This window comes from Lissotriton vulgaris, chromosome 7, assembly GCF_964263255.1.
Source record: "Lissotriton vulgaris chromosome 7, aLisVul1.2, whole genome shotgun sequence".
In the NCBI taxonomy this organism is placed as follows: domain Eukaryota; kingdom Metazoa; phylum Chordata; class Amphibia; order Caudata; family Salamandridae; genus Lissotriton; species Lissotriton vulgaris.
Genome location: NC_141695.1, coordinates 1,726,947,977 through 1,726,969,028, shown reverse-complemented (window position 1 = coordinate 1,726,969,028; position 21,052 = coordinate 1,726,947,977). Strand labels below are relative to the sequence as shown.

The 21,052-nt window shown below is 50.2% G+C and overlaps 1 protein-coding gene across 1 annotated transcript in view; it reads left to right on the top strand.

Annotated features, from left to right (window-relative positions):
* LOC147706462 (uncharacterized) overlaps positions 1 to 20,199 on the top strand; it is a 265,480-nt gene extending 245,281 nt beyond the window's left edge. The window contains exons 31-33 of the mRNA XM_086932975.1: positions 3,369 to 3,479; positions 18,291 to 18,344; positions 18,963 to 20,199. Coding sequence (XP_086789101.1) covers positions 3,369 to 3,479; positions 18,291 to 18,344; positions 18,963 to 19,250 — 453 coding nt within the window. The 3' untranslated portion in view covers positions 19,251 to 20,199. The remainder of the gene's footprint in view (positions 1 to 3,368; positions 3,480 to 18,290; positions 18,345 to 18,962) is intronic.
* Positions 20,200 to 21,052: the final 853 nt, after the last annotated feature.

Here is a 21,052-nt window from a genome sequence, read left to right as displayed (position 1 = left end):
CTGCTGACGAGAGAGAACGGCAGGGTGTTCCATCCCAACCTGCCGTCTCTGAAGCTAGCAGTATGGTTCCTGAGTTCGTCCAGTATTGTCATCTAGGCCTCTCACAGGACTGTATGCACATTTTAAGAGAGGCAAGGAGAGCTTCTACAAGAAAAACATATTCTTTCAAGTGGAAGCGGTTTTTCATGTAGTGTGCTGCTGAGGGTCATGACCCGATTCGAGGTCAGGAACAGGTACTGTTACCATACTTACTTTCTTTGGCAAAAGCAGGTTTACAGTATTCCTCTATTAAGGTTCATCTGGCAGCAATAACAGCATATCGAAAGTCCCCTAATCAGGTTTCTTTCTTTCAAATGCCAGTTGTGAAGGATTTTCTAGAGGGTCTCAGGAAAGTGTATCCTCCCGTGAGGGCTCCCTCACCTCCTTGGGAGCTTAATGTGGTTTCGTCTATATTGATAGGTCCCCCATTCGAACCTATACATAAAGCCTCCCTTCAACATCTGTCGTGGAAGGTGTCCTTCCTTGTAGCTATCACTTCTGCACGCAGGGTGAGCGAGATTCAGGCTTTCTATGCAACAGAACCCTATCTCGTTTTCCATGCGAATAGAGTGGTGCTTCGGACTCATCCAAGATTCCTTCCTAAGGTAGTCTCAGATTTTCACATTAACCAATCAGTGACACTACCTACGTTTTTTGCTAATCCGAGCTCTTCGGCTGAAAAAGCTCTGCACTCTTTGGATTTGAAAAGAGTTTTGAAGTTTTACCTTGATAAAACTTAGAGTGTTAGAAAGACTGATCATCTGTTTGTGAACTACGGTCCTCTGAATACGGGCTTGCCTGCTTCTAAGAGGTCCATTTCTAGATGGATTGTGTCATGCATTTTGTTATGTTATCAGATGGCAGGGAAACAGCTCCCGGGTAGACCGAGAGCGCACTCCACTAGAGGAAAGGCTGCTACTATAGCAATGCTTTAAAATGTTCCTGTTCATGAAATTTGTAAGGCAGCTACGTGGCGGTCGGTTCACACCTTTGCTCGCCATTACTGCCTTGATTCTGATACTCAGGCGGATGCCCAAGTTGGTCAGGCACCCCTGAGGAATTTGTTTGGGTAATACATATAGTAGTGTACTGCTTAGAGGGTCTGGTATTCATCCGCAGGGTATGGGATGGGCTTGCTACTCTATTCAGTGCTTATGACTATTGATGAGTATCCCCTGGAAGAGAAGGATTAGTTACTTACCTGTAATCCTAGTTCTCTTCCAGGGGTATACTCATCAAAGTCATAAGCACACCCACCCTCCTCCCCGGGCGGATACCAGAACTGGCTATTTTACATGTTACCACCCATGATATTATCACACTGTTATACACCGTCCAAAAGAACTGACCTAACTGTCACCTGTGGTGCATTATGGGAGCCTGGAGGCTCACAGAGGTCTTAAAGGCACGGCGTCAGATTTTCTGTTGTTACAATGCAGCCTATCTAGGCTAAAGCTGCCTCTATGATCCTGCCTGTTTTTACCTTTGAAAATAAAGGTTGTGTGTTTCAAAGACAACAAAGGCAGTGCTTTCTTCTTTGCATTTTCATATAATGTAATTTATATGTCTTTATTTAACAAATGTAAAGATTTTACAGGCAATTGGGGGCAGTTTTATTTAGCCTAGTATGATTATATTGGGCTGCATATGTATATGCATATTATCTATATATATATATATATATATATATATATATATATATATATATATATATATATATATAGTTATTTTATGCGTATTTATGTATATATATATTTATATATGTAGATACATGCATATTATTGGCTATTGCTCCGGGGTCCCGCATGAGGGCGGGACTATTCAGTGCTTATGACTTTGATGAGTATACCCCTGGAAGAGAACTAGGATTACAGGTAAGTAACTAATCCTTCTGACCATTGGGCCAAAAGGCATTCCTGCAAAAGGCACTTGTGGAGCCGGGTATGGGGTACTGTGGCGATGCAGGATGCCATCATCTCTGGAAGACACATGAAAGGAATGCCAGTGAGTTGACGATTGGACTAAAAAAAGGTTCCTGGAAAGTCAGCACCTTCTGCTAGCTGGGGTACACTTTGCTTGTCAAAGGATTGATTACGGACCAAGGAAGGGATGAACTGGGAGTGGTTGTAGGTGAGACTTGGTGGCATTTAAGGTGAATCCTACGCCGTGAAGTAGGGATATTGCAGCTTGGGTGTGGGTTACGCATTGCTCCTTGCCTGCACTCTTGATCAGCCAATCAATCGAAATAGGGGAAACCTGGATTGAGGTGCTGGGGGTCGAAGATTGGCCTGAAGGTGCCGGCCTTCTTGGGGATGAGGAAGTAAAGAGAGTAGACATCCTGGCCCCGGTGGTGAGCGGCACTTTTTCTATGGCTCCTTTGTGGAGGAGCGGTTGGCCCTCTTACTCTAGAACACTGAGATGCTCTCCGCTGAGGGTATGTGTACATGGTGGGCTCTTGGGAGGAGTTGAGAATTTCTAGGCATTAGCAGTAGCGAACCATCGGTAGTACCCATTGATCTGATGTGATTACCTTACCACGAGAATGGAAAGCATGCAGTTTCCCCTTACAGATGATGTGTGATCGGGGAAAGGTGGAGGCTCCTATGCCCGGAGTCATCTCTCCCCCTGTCGTTGTTGTTATTGCCCCTCGAGACACCCATGGTGTACCCTGCGCCTGCTTACTAGTGGAAAAACTACTGCTGCCTCTGGTAAAATAGGTGGGATCAGGGGAGGTGGCCTTTCTGCCTCCTAGAGACTGCTGCTTCTCAAAGGAGACTTAGGACGCATGGGTTTGAAGGGCACCCATGGATTTGGCGACTTCAGAGGCGATGCTGTTGGACTTACGTCTCAAACCCTGAGATGAAGAACCAGGCATGGCATCTATTCCAGGCACTGGTGTTAACACTCCCCTTCAGGCAACTGTTTCCACGGCATCCAGCGCACAACGGATGGTGGCATTAGAGATAGTCATGCCTTCGGACACTATCTCCTCCCACCTCTTTCTGAACTCTTCAGGGAAATGTTTGACTAAATCCTGCATTTTTTCCAACTGGGCCCTGTCTAGCAGGAGATAAGTGCAGCGGAGTTGCCTATGCCCCGTAGGGTACCCACCAATTCAGCCACTCCGTTAACAGCTGCATCCCGTTTTTTGCTTTCCTTACCAGGAGACTGGGCGTCACCTGTGTCCTAGGCAGAAGGCCACGAATACACATTCTCATTCGTACAGATGTCATCAGTCTACAAAGAGATAGAAGTGTTTTTGGCAGATGCTTGTTCAGAGACATAATGTCAATCATATCACATGGCTCATGGTTTACTCTGCCTTACAGGTGGAGCTGGAGAGACGCAAACTGAAGAAGACTGTCCGGCACCAGTCACTGAGCACCTCACTGATCTCCGACTCCTCTCCAGGGAAACACAAAGTTGCAACCGCCAAGAAGGTATGTGATGGCCCACACTTTGATTAAAATAAGATCTTTAATTCTTGCAGACTGGGGAGGTTGAAATGCACTGTGAAATATGCATGATCAGGGAATCGTCCAAGGTGACCTTGTACTCAGGCTATTCAAACAGTGCACAGTTTGGGGACCACAAACTACAATTGACCTGTTGGGGATCGTGGGTGTGGGTAGTTTTGGAATCATCAACCATGTTCCACCTCATCTGTAGTATCCCAACTGCCCAGGTACCATGTCCAGGAATCCTGACTCTTTATTGAAGAATGCTTGCATATATGGAAGATTCAAACCTTGAGTGCAAAGGCTCTGTTTCCCCATATTCCAGTCTTTTTCTGCTCTCTGATTTCTGACATCTAGCCTCCACTCCTACCGCCTTTTTTTGGCACCACAGGCCTGTCAGTGAAATCCTTCCAAGTTCCCTATAAGAAGATTAGTCTCTCCTTAACTGGCATTTTCCAGAGGCCTGGTGTCTTCAGGTTCAGCATACGTTTTTCATCTACCTAGGCTCAGACAAGGCTGCAATACTAGGGTCGCATATTTATTCTAATAGATCTCAACTTGGCTGGGACATGATGTTTAAAGCAAGATACTCTTGAGATATGTTCGATTGGGTAGCACTGAGAAATATCTCAAGATTGGTATTCTGCTGGCAGCCTCTAACCCTGCACAATGTTGCTTAAAACTAAGCGCCAAGTTGGCAACTTTTTGGGTAGATTTCTTTCATGAGACTTGATATAATTACAGAAGCCTCCTGCACAATCAGAAGTCCAGTTACCTAATCTGGCCTGTTTTATTTTTTACTTTTATTTAGCACAGACACAACTATACACCAATACCTTCAAGCTAACCAGGTAAAATTAAAATCGGCTAAAGATTATTCAATGAAATACTACAGTAGACATATATGTAAGAATATATTAAAGTGTGGAGTTTAACTCTGAACCTTTTTATCGTCATCCGCCTCGTATAACCTTTTCAGTAAAAAAAAAGGCAAGAGGATAAATCCCTGAGCCTTTGGCGCACATACCATAACATCTAGAGTCTGATTCTTCCAGCCTTTTCTCAATAAAGCTGCAATAAGATGTCACTTTAAGCTGGGGGTTTCCAAGTTCCCATCACCAACATGCTAATGCTGGTAACCCAAAACTTCTCGCCAGCAATGGACGCTTGGGCACTTGTAAATCTAAAGGCTAGGTTAGAATGGGGAAATGATTTAATGAGGAAGACATACGGGCCTTCGAGCTTTTGAAAACAGTCTATGACTTTCTGGAAACTGAGGGAATTTGGCACCAGGTTCTGCAACCCATAGTGAAGTCTTTCATTTCTCAATTCCTTACTAAATCTGAGAAATGGCTGTTGAGCAAAAATGGCGATAAGCATCTTATCACTACACTAATTGAACTGCTGGTCACTTCAACAAAATACTCCGGGTCAGAAACAATAGGAGGTTGAGTTTGGTAGATTGGTTTCTGAGAAGGAATGGGTGGACATACACGCTCGGACAAGGCGATGTTATATTGATATTACAGGCGATCTATGCTTCAGAGATGGGGTGCACAGAAGTCAGAAAGGGCTGGCAAGAGTGTGAGGTAGAGCACACTGGTCCAGATTTTATGGCATTGCTCCAAGCTCGATACCTTTTGGACTGCAGTTTTAGATGACATTTACTCAGTGTTCGACACAGTAATACACATAGGTTCCTTATTTATACCTTGTTGGTTCTCCCCAATGAACAGTTATTCCGTCTTCAGGGAAAGGTGGATTTTGTTGGTGCTGTGTGTGGCGCAACAAACAATCACAACACTGGGATAAAACTAGGCTCCCTGAAGTCGGGCATGGTAGACACTGACTCTGGGGTATGCAGGGGGTTGCCACTGTGCCCCTAGTGGGGAAAGCTGAGACCTTTGAGATGGACTGGAACTACTTTCTATAGTTGTTCTACTCAGAATTTAGAGAATGTACATGTCTTGGGTACCTGAATGTAATGTAAATTATGCCACCCCCTATGACATAACATACTAAGCCCATTAGTGTGACCAAAGCTGACGTTTAGCAGGCCTCTATGTTATGGATGAGGGACTGCACACAAGCTTCTAGGGAGAAGGGAACGGAATTGGGTTGAGGGGTTACGTTTATAATTGTTTTGAAGTATTCCTCTGCCAACCACTTCGCGCACAGATGTTTATTTATGACGATCAATCGGATGGTAATGTTAAGGTGCTGAAATGTGATGGCAAAACCCCAATAAAACATTTTTTCCCTGAAAAATTGGCCCTGTAGGAGAATGTTTTTAGCATGAATTCTTCTTTTTATGACCTTGTTCTGTACGCAGACATTCTTGAATGGCGCTGATTCGCCGAGGCCTGGAAATGTGAAGTAGCAGGGAAGCCGATGGATCCTTCATGCATGTTGGACTTAGAATGCAATTTATTGGCTCCTAGGAAGAAGTTAACTGATTTTTATTTGCTCTGATCAAACAGTGTTAAATCAAGTTGGGGTCTTTCCCACAAATGTCCTTCCTTTAATTGTGGCCCAGCGTGTTTTTGGGCAATAGCAGGTTGATCCTTGGTGGTGGACACAGGAGTAGTGACGAGTTACAAAGCGCAACATGATGATTAAGTATTTTGCTCCCTTTACTTTAACTGTTATCTTATTTTTTACCAACAAGTGGTGTGGCCCTTTAATGGTTGGATTTCTCTGTATCCATTCTTTCATATTGGGCATTTCAATTGTTGATGTATGCTGAGCGCAGGAGTATGATTTGTAAGCAAGGGCAGGCCATGAGATCTGAGAAAGCTGGCATGCATTCTATCTGATAGAGACTTCTAGCCACAGATTCCTTACCTTAGTATATCTCGAGGAGCCATACTGAATCTGGAGGATTGCCGAGCAGTACCCCTGCGTGCTGGTAGGTGGTGGTGTTCGGTTCCGTTCCGAACGTGACGGGCGTGGTACCTATATTGGCACCCCCATGGCGCACCGACGTCAGTTCTTTACTTTCCACGCCATAAATCAATCAATCAATCAGTCATAACATTTGTAAAGCGCGCTACTCACCCGTGAGGGTCTCAAGGCGCTGGGGGAGGGGTGCTGCTACTACTCGAATAGCCAGTTCTGGAGTAGCCTCCTGAAGGTAAGTAGGTCCTGGGTCTGCTGTAGGAGGATGGGGAGGGTGTTCCAGGTTTTGGCGGCGAGGTGGGAGAACGTTCTGCCGCCGGTGGTCGCTCTTCGGATGCAGGGGACAGTGGCGAGGTCGGCAGAGCGGAGCTGGCGGTTCGGGTGTAGATGGTGAGTCGTCTGAGGTGTGCCGGTCCGGTGTTGTGGAGTTCTTTGTGTGCGTGGGTGAGGAGTTTGAAGGTGATTCTCTTGTTGACGGGAAGCCAGTGCAGGTCTCTCAGGTGGGGTGTGATGTGGCTGCATTGAGGGATGTCGAGGATCATGCGTGCAGAAGCGTTCTGTATGCGGTGTAGTCATTTCTGGAGTATGGCTGAGGCTCCTGCGTAGAGGGCTTTTCCGTAGTCTAGCCTGCTGCTGACGAGGACCGGGGTGACCATTCTTCTTGTTTCAGTGGGGATCCACCTGTAGATCTTTCGGAGCATGCAGAGGGTGTTGAAGCAGGAGGACAAGACGGCGTTGACTTGTTTGGTCATGGAGAGTGTTGAGTCGAGGATGAAACCTAGGTTGTGTGCGTGGTCGGTGGGTGTTGGTGCTGTATCACTGATTCATATTGAGCTACCTATAGTTACTTTTTGATTGGACTTTTTGTTGACAGTTTTGCGATTTTATCACCAGGTGTGTTCATGTCATCCAAGAAACCGTCTGGTTTCAAACCGTATGGAGCCTGTCAATAGCAAATGTTGGTGACAGACCCCCACTTGATGTGTTTGTGGTGTCTGGAGCCAGGACACGGCTTCACAGCATGTGAAGACAGCCAGGCCATGCACCGAAAGGTGCTGAGGGAGCGATCGCTCAAACTCCTCCCCGCCCACCGTCAGTCAAATTCACAACAGTCAAGGTCCCGTTAACGTGGGATTTCCCTGGACCGTTCGCAGAACCCCTCTCGTTGTTCGCTGTTGCATTCAAAGTCTTCAGAGAAGTCCCACAAGCATAAGAAATCCAAGCACCTCTCGACTTCTCCGCGTCTGTCGAAATCATACGACAAGACGAGGGAACGTCAGCGCTCCAGTCCCCGTGAGCCATCGCTGTCTGAACCTGGGTCTGCTCCACGTTTTCCGATTTTCCTATAGCCACCCCAGGCCAGTTAAAGGAGTTTTATGAGGCCATGCTCCTTGCTTTTGGGTGGCCTAGCCCCTTTGGAGTGACGGGTTTGCCCTTGGCACCAGGCAGGCCACAAGGTTCCTGAAATTGATCCAGAGCACCTTCTTCGGCACCCGCTCCAGTATTGATGCCTCCCCATCATCATACCTGATTCTGCCTAGGAGCCCAATGGGCGTCGCCTGGCATCATCCACGGAGCAGAGCCAGTGCCTTTTTTAATCAATAGGCCTGGAGAGGGAGACGTTTGGGAGGGGTCATTGGACCCTTATGGAGAAGAACCAGTTGAGAAGGAAACTGGTATGAGGCCAGTGGGTTAGACACCTCACCTAGTTTCCCCTACTACTGTGGTTACGGAGGAGGGAGCCTCATTTGCTACAGTGGTGCGCAGGGCGATTGAGGTCCTGGACCTTAATCTGCCTTAAGTGGCTCTCAAAACTAATGTTAAGACAGAGGTTCTTCAGCTGGGAGTTTCTCCCTCAAAACCTTTACTCCGATTTAATGAATATCTTACAAACGTCCTACTTGGGTCCTGATCCAAGCCCTGCACAGCAGCTCCTGTGAATACGACGATTGCCCACCACAATCGTCCCGCTCCTGGGATCTCAATTTCTTTACCCTGTACCCCACCCCAGAGAGCTTGGTGGTCCTCGCCTCCTCGTCCCGCATTCACCCTGGCGTGTTCCCTACCACTCCACCGGAGGGGGATATCCAAGAAGCTGGATACCTTTCACCTGCCTGACACTCTCTCGGTGAACACCGCCCACGTTTTGGCCCATTATTCCATACTTGTTGACACTCAGTTGCCCAAGTGCTGGCCATGGTCCTGGAGGAGGCCTGGGTCATACTATCTCAGGCGGTTGCCGAAGGTAGAGATGCAGCAAACTTCTCCATCAGATTTTGACCTGACACAACTGACTGGCTGGGCAGAGTGATTTCATAGTCAGTGGCCTTACGGTGCCATGCCTGGCTTTGAACATCTGCTTTTTCAGGGAATGTCCAGGTTACCCTCATGGACATGCCCTTTTAATGGCTATCGCCTATTTGGAGACCAGGCGGATTCAGTGCTCGCAAGCTTCAAGGACCGAAGAGCTACTGTCAGGTCCTTCATTGTTGTCTAGGGCCCCTCGTCCGCCTTAATCTGCCTTCTTTCCCTTTTGTGGCTACAGAAGGGCTCTCCAGCCGCACCCATACTCTCCCAGCCACCACGGCCAACAGGCTTCCAAGCCTTTTTGTACTGAGGTGTGGGTAACAGCAACCACATGGGACAGGCGGGAGACTGGAGTGTATTGTTGAACTTGAAGGAAGCTCATTTCCACATCCCTTTCCTGCCAGCCCACAGGCGCTATCTGCAGTTTCTGGTGAGCCACGAGCACTTTCAGTTTGCTGTGCTCCCTATACGTCTTACCAGCGCCCCTTGAGTGTTCATCAATGTGATGGAGGTCGTCGCAGCTCATCTGCGGAGGCCAGGGATTTCAGTCTTCCCCTACTTCAGCGACTGGTTCTTGAAAGTGGGCTTGCCCCAAGCAGTTGTCTCCCACCTTCAGACTAATTAACCTCCTGCGCTCGCCGGTATTCATTATCCTAAGCCTAAGTCACACCGGACTCCCTCTCAGACGCTCCCTTTAATCAGAGCAGTTCTTAACATGCTGCAGTTTGGGACCTATCCTCCCGAGCACCGATCCTGGATATTCGGGCTATGATACTGATGTTTTAGCCTCTTTCCTGGCTTTCGGTGAGACTGTTTCTGAGGCTGTTGGACCGCATGGCCACCTTCAGCCTACTGGTGACACATGCCTGCTGGCATATGCGGGCTCTCCAGTGGGACCTGAAGTTCTAATGGGCGCAGCATTAGGGGAATTGCTCTGACATGGTCCCGATCTAGGAGGGAACTACAAAGGATCCGCAGTGGTGGCTGACGAACCGCGATTGGGTCAGTGGCAGGCCCCTTTCCCTTCCCCAACAAGACTTGAGTGCAGTGCCAGATGTGTCACTTCTGGGATGGGTTGCCACCTGGGGAAGGTGGAAATCTGAGGACAAACTAAGCCACCGGTGGCTAACGGATCACGAACGGCATCTCGACCCTGAGATGGTCCAAGGTTTCTTTCAGCAGTGGGGAGAGCCTTGGTTAGATTTGTTATGCATGCTGGAGTTTCCAAGGCAGCTCTCCCTCTGAGACGGTTTTTGTCTCTCATGGAACTCCGGACTCCTGTGCGCCTTTGCTCCTACACCACTCCTGCCCAGAGTTTTCAAAAAAATCAGGAACGACCGGGCCCAGGTCATTCTTGTGCCACCGGATTGGGCACAGAGAGTCTGGTATCCCAAACTGTTGAGCATATCTATTGGCCCTCCAGTCAGGCTGCTTCTTCAGGAGGATCTTCTGTCGTAGCAACAGGGCTGTGTCCTTACCCGAACCTGCACACCCTCCACCTCCATGCATGGAGATTGAGCTGCAACAATTGACAGCATTCAACCTTCCTCCCGAAGTCTGTGATGATATTCTGGCAGCCAGGCGTCCTTCCACCAAGATGGTAAACACTGTTGGGAAAAGTTTGTATCATGATGAGCCTCTCACAATGTTTACCCTCTGTCTGTACTTCTATCATGAGTTCTCTTATTTGCACTGTCTTTGACCCAGCAGGACTCTGCTTTGGGCACATTTAAGGATTATCTGTCTTCCATCTCAGTATTTTTTGTGAATGCCGGACCAACCTTCTCTCTTTAAATCACCAGTTGTGGCTAGGTTCCTTAAAGCTCTGCAACACATTGTTCCCACCTAAGCCATTAATACCTCGGTGGGAACTCAACCTGATCCTGACTTTTTTCTTGTGTGCCCCCTTAGTGACTCTACATAATTGCCCACTTAGGCTGTTGACCATCAAAACAGCCTTTTTGGTGGCCATAACATCGGCCGGGAGGGTCAGCGAACCCCAAGCGCTCTAAGTACGCTATCCTTGTACCACTTTTTACCCAGACAAGCTGGTCCTTTGGACATGTGCCATCTACCTACCAAAGGTTGTCACTCCATGTAGGCCAGAGCAACACTGTGCCTACCCTCATCTGAAAGAGACACGTTAGTGATAGATTCCTTACCTTAGAATATCCCCAGGCGTCAGACTGGATCCGGAAACTTTTGTGTAGCAATACCCCTGCGCGTCGGTAGGCGTCGTCTGCGGTTCTGCGTCCGCCGTTGGCATCGTGAGCGGCGGAATGACGTCGTCGGAGTACTTAGACGCCGCCCATGCGCGCTGACGTCAGTTCTTCTTTTTTCCGCGCCAGCTAGCGCAGATCCGGAAGAAGCTCTACCCCCAGTCAATTTTTGACTGAACTTTTTGATCTCTCTTTTTGTCGAGTTCTCGACTCTATTGGTGCCAGGGATGCCCGGGTTCAAGCCTTGCTCGAAGTGCGATCGACTCATGTCGGTTACGGACCCCCATCGCCGGTGCCTGAAATGCTTAGGCCTCGACCACGACGATCGGACCAGCTCCGACTGCCGGGCCCTGACGTCGAAGGCTAGGCGGGAGCGGTCCCGCAAGCGACTCGAGCTGAGGCAGTTGGCCCCGCGCCGCTCCAGGTCCCGGTCCCACGGGAGGTCGAGGGACAGGTCGCGAGGTTGGAGTCATCGAAGCTCCGGAAGTGGACACCGATCGTCTGGTTCCAAGTCCTCAGGTAAGAGGCATGAGCGGTCGGAGCGACGTCATCGATCCTCCGACCCACCCCGACGCTCGCACGATGCGGCCGGGGGCTCGGGCGACACCGCCCACGCGGCTCCGCGGGAGTCGCAAGCGTCGCCGCCTGCCCCACACCTTCGGGTCCCTGGGCACGGCGCGACGCCGGAGGAGGTCGAGAGGTACCTCATGGCCATGAGAGCCCTCCCTCCTCAGTCGGTTCCCGTGGCGCCTTCGGGCCCAACGGTTCCGTCTGGAGGTCCTACCGGGTCGGGCGCTTCGGCCCCGACGCCGTCGGGTGCTTCGGCCCCGGCGCCGCCGGCGACTTCGGTCTCGGCGCCGCAGGACCTCACCGGATCCGGTTCCGGATCCGGGGCATCGCCGGTCGACCTTACGGCCTCACCGGCGCCGTCCCCACAGGTGTCGCCCCCAGCGCCCACTGTGGTTGCCGCCCCCAATGTTTCCTGCGGTTCGACTCAGGCGCCGGGAGGGCGCCGCTGGGCGCCGATTCCGTCGGCCTTTGGGGATTTCTATCTCCGCGAGGAGGCCCTGTCTGCTAATCCTGGTTTACAGGACACCGGTGACGAGGAAGATTGGGCGGGGTCCGAGGACCCTCTGGCACTAGATTGCCAGTCTCAACAGGACTGGACATATGAGCTTGGGGAGGCCAGTGGTCTTGACACATCACCAGACACTGGATTTAACTCACCTCCGACTGTGGCTTCGGAGGCGGATTCTACTTATGGCGTAGTGTTGACGAAGGCAGCTAAGGCCTTAAACCTTAAGCTCCCCGTCGCGGCCGTGAGGACTAACCTCCTCACAGAGGTCCTCAAACCGCAGTCAAGCTCCATGGAGCCCCTGCTGCCGTTCAATGAGGCCTTGTGTGACGTTCTTGTGGGCACTTGGTCCAAGCCCGCCACAGGCCCGCCTGTGGATAGGAACGTGGCCAGACGCTACCGCCCGGCCCCGGGCAACCCATGAGAGTCTGGTCATCCAGGCCTCAAACTTCCAGACCGCATTCCCGTCGGCCCCGCCCGACAGGGAATCCAAGAGATACGAACAGTTCGGGAAGAAGGTTTTCTCGTCTGTTAGCTCAGGGCTGCGGTCTGTGAATACCGCCTGTCTCTTGGGCCGCTACACCCACACTCTGTGGGACATGGTTGCGGAGGTGCTGCCACAATGCCCGGAGGAGGTCCAGGCTAAACTCGGCCAAGCCCTTGCGGAAGGCCGAGATGCAGCACGCTTTTCTATCTGGTGTGGGCTGGATACAACGGACTCACTGGGCAGGGCGATGGCAACGACAGTGGCGGTGCGACGCCACGCCTGGTTGAGATCCGCCAACTTCTCGGCCGATGTCCAGGCCACACTCCTGGACATGCCGTTTGATGGCCGTCGCCTCTTCGGCGACAAGGCAGACCATGCGCTGGAACGTTTCAAGGACTCCAGGGCTACGGCCAAGTCCTTAGGCCTCACGGCCCCACGCCAACAATCGGGTGCCTTTCGCTCCTTTCGTGGCCACGGAAGGGGCGCCCCACCACGTACTGTCAGCCACGCGCCGCAGAATGTCCAACAGCGCGGTGGCGGGCGTGGAAACCGCCGTGGCGGCGGTCAGGGACCACGGCGAGGCCAGTCCACACCTCCCTCAGCAGCACCTGCCTCAAAACCTTCCTAGTCCGAATTTTCAGGCCCATGTGACGCCTGTGGGAGGCAGGGTTCGCCATCACCTCTCCCACTGGCACACAGTCACTTCGGACTGGTGGGTGCTGCAGATTGTCCGAAGGGGCTACTCCCTCCCCTTCAAGGCATCCCCTCCATCCATGCCACCGCAGTGCCACCGCGTGTCGGGGGATCACTTGCAACTTCTGCAAGGGGAAGTCACGGCCCCCTTGGCCAAGAGGGCCATCGAGCGCGTTCCTGGGCCAGAAGTAGGGTGTGGATGTTACTCCCACTACTTTCTGGTACCCAAGAAGGGCAAAGGGGGCCTACGCCCTATCTTGGACCTACGGAACGTCAACGGCTTCCTCCGAAAGGAGAAGTTCAAGATGCTGACTTTGGCTCAGGTCCTAGCTGCCCTGGACCCGGGAGACTGGATGGTAGCGTTGGACCTGCAGGACGCCTATTTCCACATTCCCGTCCTGCCGGCCCACCGGCGTTACCTGCGGTTCACGGTAGGCCAAGAGCACTTTCAGTTTACCGTGCTCCCCTTCGGCCTTACCAGCGCCCCACAGGTGTTCACAAAGGTGATGGCGGTGGTCGCAGCTCATCTGCGCAGGCAGGGGGTATCAGTCTTACCCTACCTCGACGACTGGTTGTTGAAGGCGGGCTCGCCCCAGGTAGTCGTCACCCACCTCCAGACTACGGCCGACCTCCTGCACTTGCTGGGGTTCTCCATCAATGTGCCGAAGTCGCACCTGTGTCCCTCTCAGAAGCTCCTCTTCATCGGAGCGGTTCTCGACTCGGCGCAGTTTCGGGTTTACCCACCCGAACAGCGGGTTCGGGATATTCAGGCTCTGATTCCCATCTTCCAGCCGTTATCCCGAATCTCGGTCAGGTTGACGCTGGGGCTGATGGCCTCCTGCATCCTTCTGGTGCATCACGCCAGGTGGCGGATGCGGGCTCTGCAGTGGGACCTGAAGTTTCAGTGGGCCCAGCATCAGGGCAACCTGTCCGATCATGTCTTGATCTCGGAGGGCACTGCGAGACAACTGCAGTGGTGGCTCACGGACCGTGACTGGGTCAGTGGCAGATCCCTCTCCCTTCCCCACCCGGAGCACGTGGTTGTGACGGACGCATCCCTCCAGGGCTGGGGAGGCCACATGGGAGAGGCGGAGATCAGAGGCCTCTGGTCTCCGGCGGAGTCCCGGCTCCATATCAACATGTTGGAGCTGCGGGCGATTCGTCTAGCACTGAAAGCATTCCTCCTCTCTGTTCGAGGGAGTGCAGTGCAAGTGTTCACCGACAACACCACCGCCATGTGGTACTGCAACAAACAAGGCGGAGTGGGGTCGTGGACCCTTTGCCAGGAGGTTCTGCGCCTATGGCAATGGCTGGAACATCAGGGCGTGACCCTGGTGGTTCAACACCTGGCAGGCTCTCTGAATGCCAGGGCGGACGAACTCAGCCGTCGGTGCTTGATGGATCACGAATGGCGTCTGAACTCGGACGTGGCGCAAGGTCTCTTTCAGCAATGGGGAGAGCCTTGGTTAGATCTATTCGCCACAGAAGAGAACGCGCAATGTCATCAGTTCTGCGCGTTGGAATTTCCAAGGCGGCACTCGCTCGGAGATGCTTTTCGTCGCGAGTGGAGCTGCGGTCTGTTGTACGCCTTTCCGCCTATACCACTTCTGCCCAGAGTGCTGAAGAAGATCAGGCGCGACCGGGCCCAGGTTATCCTGGTGGCTCCGGACTGGGCACGAAGATACTGGTATCCCGAGCTACTCAGCATGTCAGTCGATCCCCCGATTCGTCTGCCTCTTCGGGAGGACCTTCTGTCGCAGCAGCAGGGAACGGTCCTGCACTTGAACCTGTCCAGTCTCCACCTACAAGCTTGGAGATTGAGCGGCGACAGTTGAGGCCATTTGACTTGCCTCCTGAAGTCTGTGATATCATTCTGGCAGCCAGGCGTCCCTCCACAAAGTTGGTATACGCCTGCAGGTGGAACAGATTTGTGGCATGGTGCACAGCAAAGGCTGTGGATCCTCTCTCTGCACCCCTTTCGGAAGTGCTGCTCTTTCTTCTTTCCCTTGCCCGGCAGGGCTCTGCTCTGGGCACTCTAAAAGGGTACCTTTCTGCTCTTTCTGCCTTCTTAAGGCTTCCTGATCAGCCTTCTTTATTCAAGTCCCCCATTGTAAGTAGATTTCTGAAGAGCGTCACACACCTGTTCGCTCCTGTTCCCTTTGTGATGCCCCAGTGGGACTTGTCTTGTTCTCACTTATCTGATGTGTGCTCCCTTTGAGCCACTACATAACTGTCCTCTCCGTCTTCTCACATTGAAGACTGCTTTCCTGGTCGCCATTACCTCTGCCAGCAGGCTGAGTGAGCTCCAGGCTCTTTCTTGTACTCCACCTTTCCTATCTGTTCATCCTGACAAGGTGGTGTTGCGTACACGACCTTCCTTTCTACCCAAGGTTGTCACGGCCTTCCACATCGGGCAGTCCATTACTTTGCCCACCTTCTTTCCGCCTCCGCATCCCTCGAAAGAGGAAGAGAGGCGTCACCGTCTGGATCCAAAACGTGCGCTCTCCTATTACATAGACCTCACACGCCAATTCCGGGTGGATGACCAACTCTTTGTTGGTTACGTGGGCGTGAAGAAGGGAAAGGCAGTACACAAGAGGGCAATTTCGCGGTGGATCATCTTGTGTATTCAGGCATGTTACTCCATGGCGAAAAAAGAGCCCCCTGCTGGATTGCGGGCTCACTCCACTCGTGCCACGGCGACCACTAGTGCCCTGGGCCGAGGAGTCCCTTTACAGGACATTTGCCAGGCAGCTACGTGGGCCTCGCTGCACGCGTTCGCAAGACACTACTGCCTGGACAGTCAAGTCCGGAGGGATGGCTACTTTGGCCGTTCCGTCCTCCAGGACTTTCTGGTGTGATTATTGGTTCGCAGACCCACCACCACGGGGTTGGTATTGCTGGGGTATCTATTCTAAGGTAAGGAATCTATCACTAACGTGTCTCTTTCAGATGCACAAGTTACTACTTGTGTAACAATATATCTGTAAGAGACATTAGTTAGTGAAAGATTCCTTACCGACCCACCCATACTCCCCGTTCTGCGAACCGATATCTAGGGTTAAGGTCATCCCCTTTCAGGGCCCTAGTTTCATGGCACCAGTGTTGGTTCTATCATGGCTCAGCGTATCTGGCGCGGAAAAGCTGTGTATCAGAACTGACGTCAGCGTGCATGGGCGGCGTCTAAGTACTCCGACGACGTCATTCCGGCGCTCACGACGCCGACGACGGACGCGGAGCCGCAGACGACGCCTACCGACGCGCAGGGGTATTGCTACGCAAAAGTTTCCAGATCCAGTCTGACGCCTGGGGATATTCTAAGGTAAGGAATCTATCGCTAACTAATGTCTCTTACAGATATATCGTTACACAAGTAGTAACTTGTGCTTTGCTCCTCATCCCTCCAAAGAAGAGGAGAGACCTCACTGCCTGCACCCAAAAAGAACATTGTGGTTCCTCCTTGACCACACAAAAGAATTCTGGGTAGACGATCAACTATTTGTGGCTTATGTGGGAGCAAAAAGAGGAAAGCTGTTCAGAAAAGAACCATCTCTCGATTGATTGTCCTACGTATTAAGATCTGCTATATATTAGACAAGAAACAGCCTCCTGAGAGCTTGCTGGCTCACTCTACTAGAGCTAAGTCTGTGACCAATGCCTTATCATGTGGCGTCCCTCTCCTGGATATCTGTCAGGCAGCGATATGGGCATTCCTACACATGGGTAGAATAAACAAAATAGAGAGCAAGGGTTTTGAGGGGCGAGTCCCTACACCTGAGGTATAATCAAGTAAACAACGAGGACTGGCCCACTGTGTTGGAGTGATGGAATCTGGTTAGTATCCCATGTCACCTGTAAATGTAGCTGTGTCAGCTGGGCACAAGCAGTCTTTGTTTAAAAACCCCTCACACACCAACCTGGTTGGTGTCATGCTTCATCATCGGGGTCCAATCAGGCAGCCGAGTGCAGCCTGGTTGTGCTTCAACGCCTGACTACAGCGGAGCGGGTGTCGTGCAATAGTGTGAAGTGGATGAAGGGGAATGTTAAAATGCACCTCTGGGAATCCTTGCCTGGTAATTTATTCGTGGTGGCCCAGGGTGTCAATTAAAAACTATGTGCTGCAACTAATAGTAAAAAAATTATGATTACTTAGTTGACTTGATACGGGTCAATTCCTACACTTGTTCACAAAACATTACTACCTGGAGAGTCAGGTCCATCGTGACTGGCATTTCGCTCAGTCGGTCCTGCATGACTTTTTGGTTTGAACTGGACTCGAGACCGGTATCTATTCAATGGTGAGGACTCTGCGGCTAGAAGTCTCCATCAGATAAACAAGTTACTTTCCTTTGGCAACGCGTTATCTGGTAGAGAGACAGCCAGGCCACAGATTCATTACCCTTGAATATCCATCCTCAGGCGGCAGACTGGATCTGGAAAATTTTCGAGTAGTCAGCGCAAAAACAGAATAAGAAAGGTCTTCTCTTCTATGTGCCCCCAGGAGTCAGAATGGATCTAGAAGATTTCCAAGAAGTCAGCGCAAAAACAGAATAAGAAAGGTCTTCTCTTCTATGTGCCCAACCACTGAACCAACTGCCCCTTACTTCTGACCTTCATAAAAGGGCTTAAATCTAAACCCCCCCCCCAACCCCTCCCCCGACCCTTTTGGTCTCGCTCACTCCCACCGCATCCTACACATCTCTCCCCATGGTCACTTGCTCTATTGTGAAATTGCTTGTATTTCAATTATTTACTCTTTTGTAATCACTTACTGAGCTTTTGAAAACACTACTGGTTCGCATGTGTTTAAAATTATTTTTTACTCTAACATACTTCAGCGAATTGTCCAAACTATTGAATTGCCTTCAATTTTAAAGGTGCGGGCTGCTGTTTGGGTATTGAATAGGTTCTTTTGGTCATATCATTTTGCACTCATGTTGCTCATGTGCTTAGAAGCAACCCTTGCAATACATGTTCCCTGCCTTTGAATGTTTTCCTTTATTCACCCCTTTGTAGTATTCTTTCTGCTTAGGACTGGTTGTTGTGAGCCAGCAATGACCTACTTTTATCAGTACTTTAATTGTTTAATGTTAAACTTTTTTTCTGTTTTTTAGGATTTAAAACATCAACCTGCTATTGATCGGTCAGACTTAGAATTGGAGAAACAGGTAAGATGTAAGGGGAGATGGTATGGCAGAGGCGTATCAGACACTGCTTGAAGACTCATGTGCGTTGTATGCCTCAAAGTACTACTGCACGGACACGCACACTGCTGCATTTCTATGCCCAAGAGCAGTCCTCTTAGCTGGAAGCTCGCACTTCTGTGGGTCTTTCCACTCATTAGGCTGAGCTGGAATGTAGCCCACAGTGCTGTGCTCTTACTGAGCTGTCGGGGAATGTCTGGGGTAAGATCACAGTGCTGCAGCCATTATTGACCTAGCTGTGCACAGGTAGACTACTTCAAATAAATTGTAAGCAGGCAGTGTAGAGCTTGGTGAAGCACACACTGATGTAATCTTCCCCTACTGACAGTGCACGGATGGTGGATGGTCAAGCTGCAGGATCACAGGTGTACTCCTGGTACGCTATAGTACTAATAGTGCAGTGGTATTTCAAGTTTACATTTCAAATGCAGAATAATGTTCCCAAGAATTAACCCATAGAACAAACTGACATATGAAGTGAGGGAACTCAATGTTCCCGCTACTATTGCTAAATGGCAGATTACCTTTGAAGGTGTCTGTCTTGTTTAGACCCTTTACCTGTCATACTTTTTGTCCCCTTAGGTGGCCCGTCTTACTGCACAGCTGGCCAAGGAGAGACAGCAAAAGCAGGACTATGTAGACCGGTGTCTGAAGACCAGCGATGAGTTCCTGGACTTGCACCGTGATCTCTCACAGTCATTGGCTTGTGTGACCCGTGACCCTGGCCCTGAGACCTTGGAAGTGGAGACCAGACGACTGGATGAAACCATGAACCACAGCTTAGCAGTGCCCCATGGACCAAGCGACATACTCTTCACCCCCTCGAAGCCCCTGCTCAGCTCCACACCCATTAGAATGCCCCTAAGGTAGCAGGAAGATAGATGTTCATACTGAAATCCAAGCCCTGGCTTGGGTCAAGAGCATTCCTGAACACAGGCAGAGATTAATGGATTTCAAGTCGCCTGTGAATCGTTCAAGGTTATGTTTGTTTGAATGGAATGTTTGCTAGCTCAGTGTAGCAACCAGATGCTGACTTCCTTCACTGGTCGGGTGTGAAGCTCTGTGAAAAGCTGCCATTAAGAAGAAACCAGCAATGTTAGCTGTCAACCAAGGAGAGCCTCCCCCAGCTGAGACCCTCTGGTTATTTTGCTCTCAGTTCATGGAGCCAATGTTTTACACAATGGATATGATTTCATAAGCTGCAAAACTTTGGAAATATGTTGCAGACCCGCCATGAACCCCAAGCGAGTCTTCCATCCTTTGAATCAAACTAAGTAACTGGATTCTTTGGAATATGGATCGGTGTTATGATGAAAAGGAGCTGTGACTTCCTCAAAATCTCTCAACCTTTAAAGACTCCCCATAGTAAGCAGAGAGCAGTGATGGTGAAGAGCAGAAGCCCTTCACCAATTCTTCTGCCGCCAAATAAGCCAACCTGTGGTTGGTGTGGGTCTGCAGCTGATGTTCTAGTAGAGGCCAAGTTAATGCATTACAGTGGTCCCCTTAAAGGTTTCCTGGCATGACAATGCCAAGTACCTTCCTTGTACCTCTTCCACACTGTGGCACTTCTTTGCCATGTCTTCATGGAAACTTTAAGGCTGGCCATGTTTCTGACCTGACACTTTCCTTACATAGATCTTGCAGCCCCTGCCTGGGCTCAATCACTCCAAGCATGGAAAGCATCACAGACCGGATGTCTCTAAACAAGTGGAGAGTCAGTCAAAATTGTTTACACAATATCAGCTATTAAATCTGGAGCCCTCCAAGACATCCAGAAAATCTCTTGGCTGTTCTTTATAACCCCAAAACGGTTAATATTTTTTTAAAAAAATGGAGAGCATACCCTGCAAAGCAGGTCACTTGATATAAAGCCGCCATGAGCCTCTGGACCACAAAGGTGTGCTGATCTTAATGATGAGGGTGATGATAGCAGACAGGACTTAAAGAGAACGTTTATAGTTGTGGTTGCAAGAGTTTTAATATTTATTTTTCTAACAAGACTAACATTCCAGAGTGCCATTTCTTTTAGCTGTCGAAAGACTGAATCTCTGTAATGCTGCTTCCCAGACCCACTGCTGCCTTCTTTGTGTGTTCACTCCAGATGAGCGGATTGTGATTTTCCATCTCAGGTTGTGGAACAGGAGTCACTGGCCTGTGCCCCCATTTGTACTTTCTACAGAGGAGTCGCCTTACTCTCTCCCCTTGTATGTATTCTCTCCTTACGTCCGTCTTTGTTCCTCACTCTCCATGAATATCCTACTAGTGCCTCACCCTATATCACCCATTTTCTGTCCTCTGTATGTTTGCTTCTTTTTTATGTATATGCATTTCCATGGATAACTTATTTTACAGGTATGCTCCCCGACATTTTGCAGTACTATACCTTTGCTATACGTGACTATACAGTGCTAGCCGCGAGGTCACTATATCCAGACTAGATAAACCCACCACCCACACCAATTTCTTTATTTTGCATGCCACAGACACTCTCAGAATGTCCTTCTCACCTCTGAAAAAGGGCAAAGGTCCAATGTAACTTGTAATAGGCTTGTGCCTGTGAGACACCCACCAGTGTTGTGTGTGAGATCTGGGCTGGGAACACAATGCAAAGTCTCTGCAATAAGGCATCCAAAAAGCCATTGGGCAAATTTTTCATGGTCCAAATCACGCTG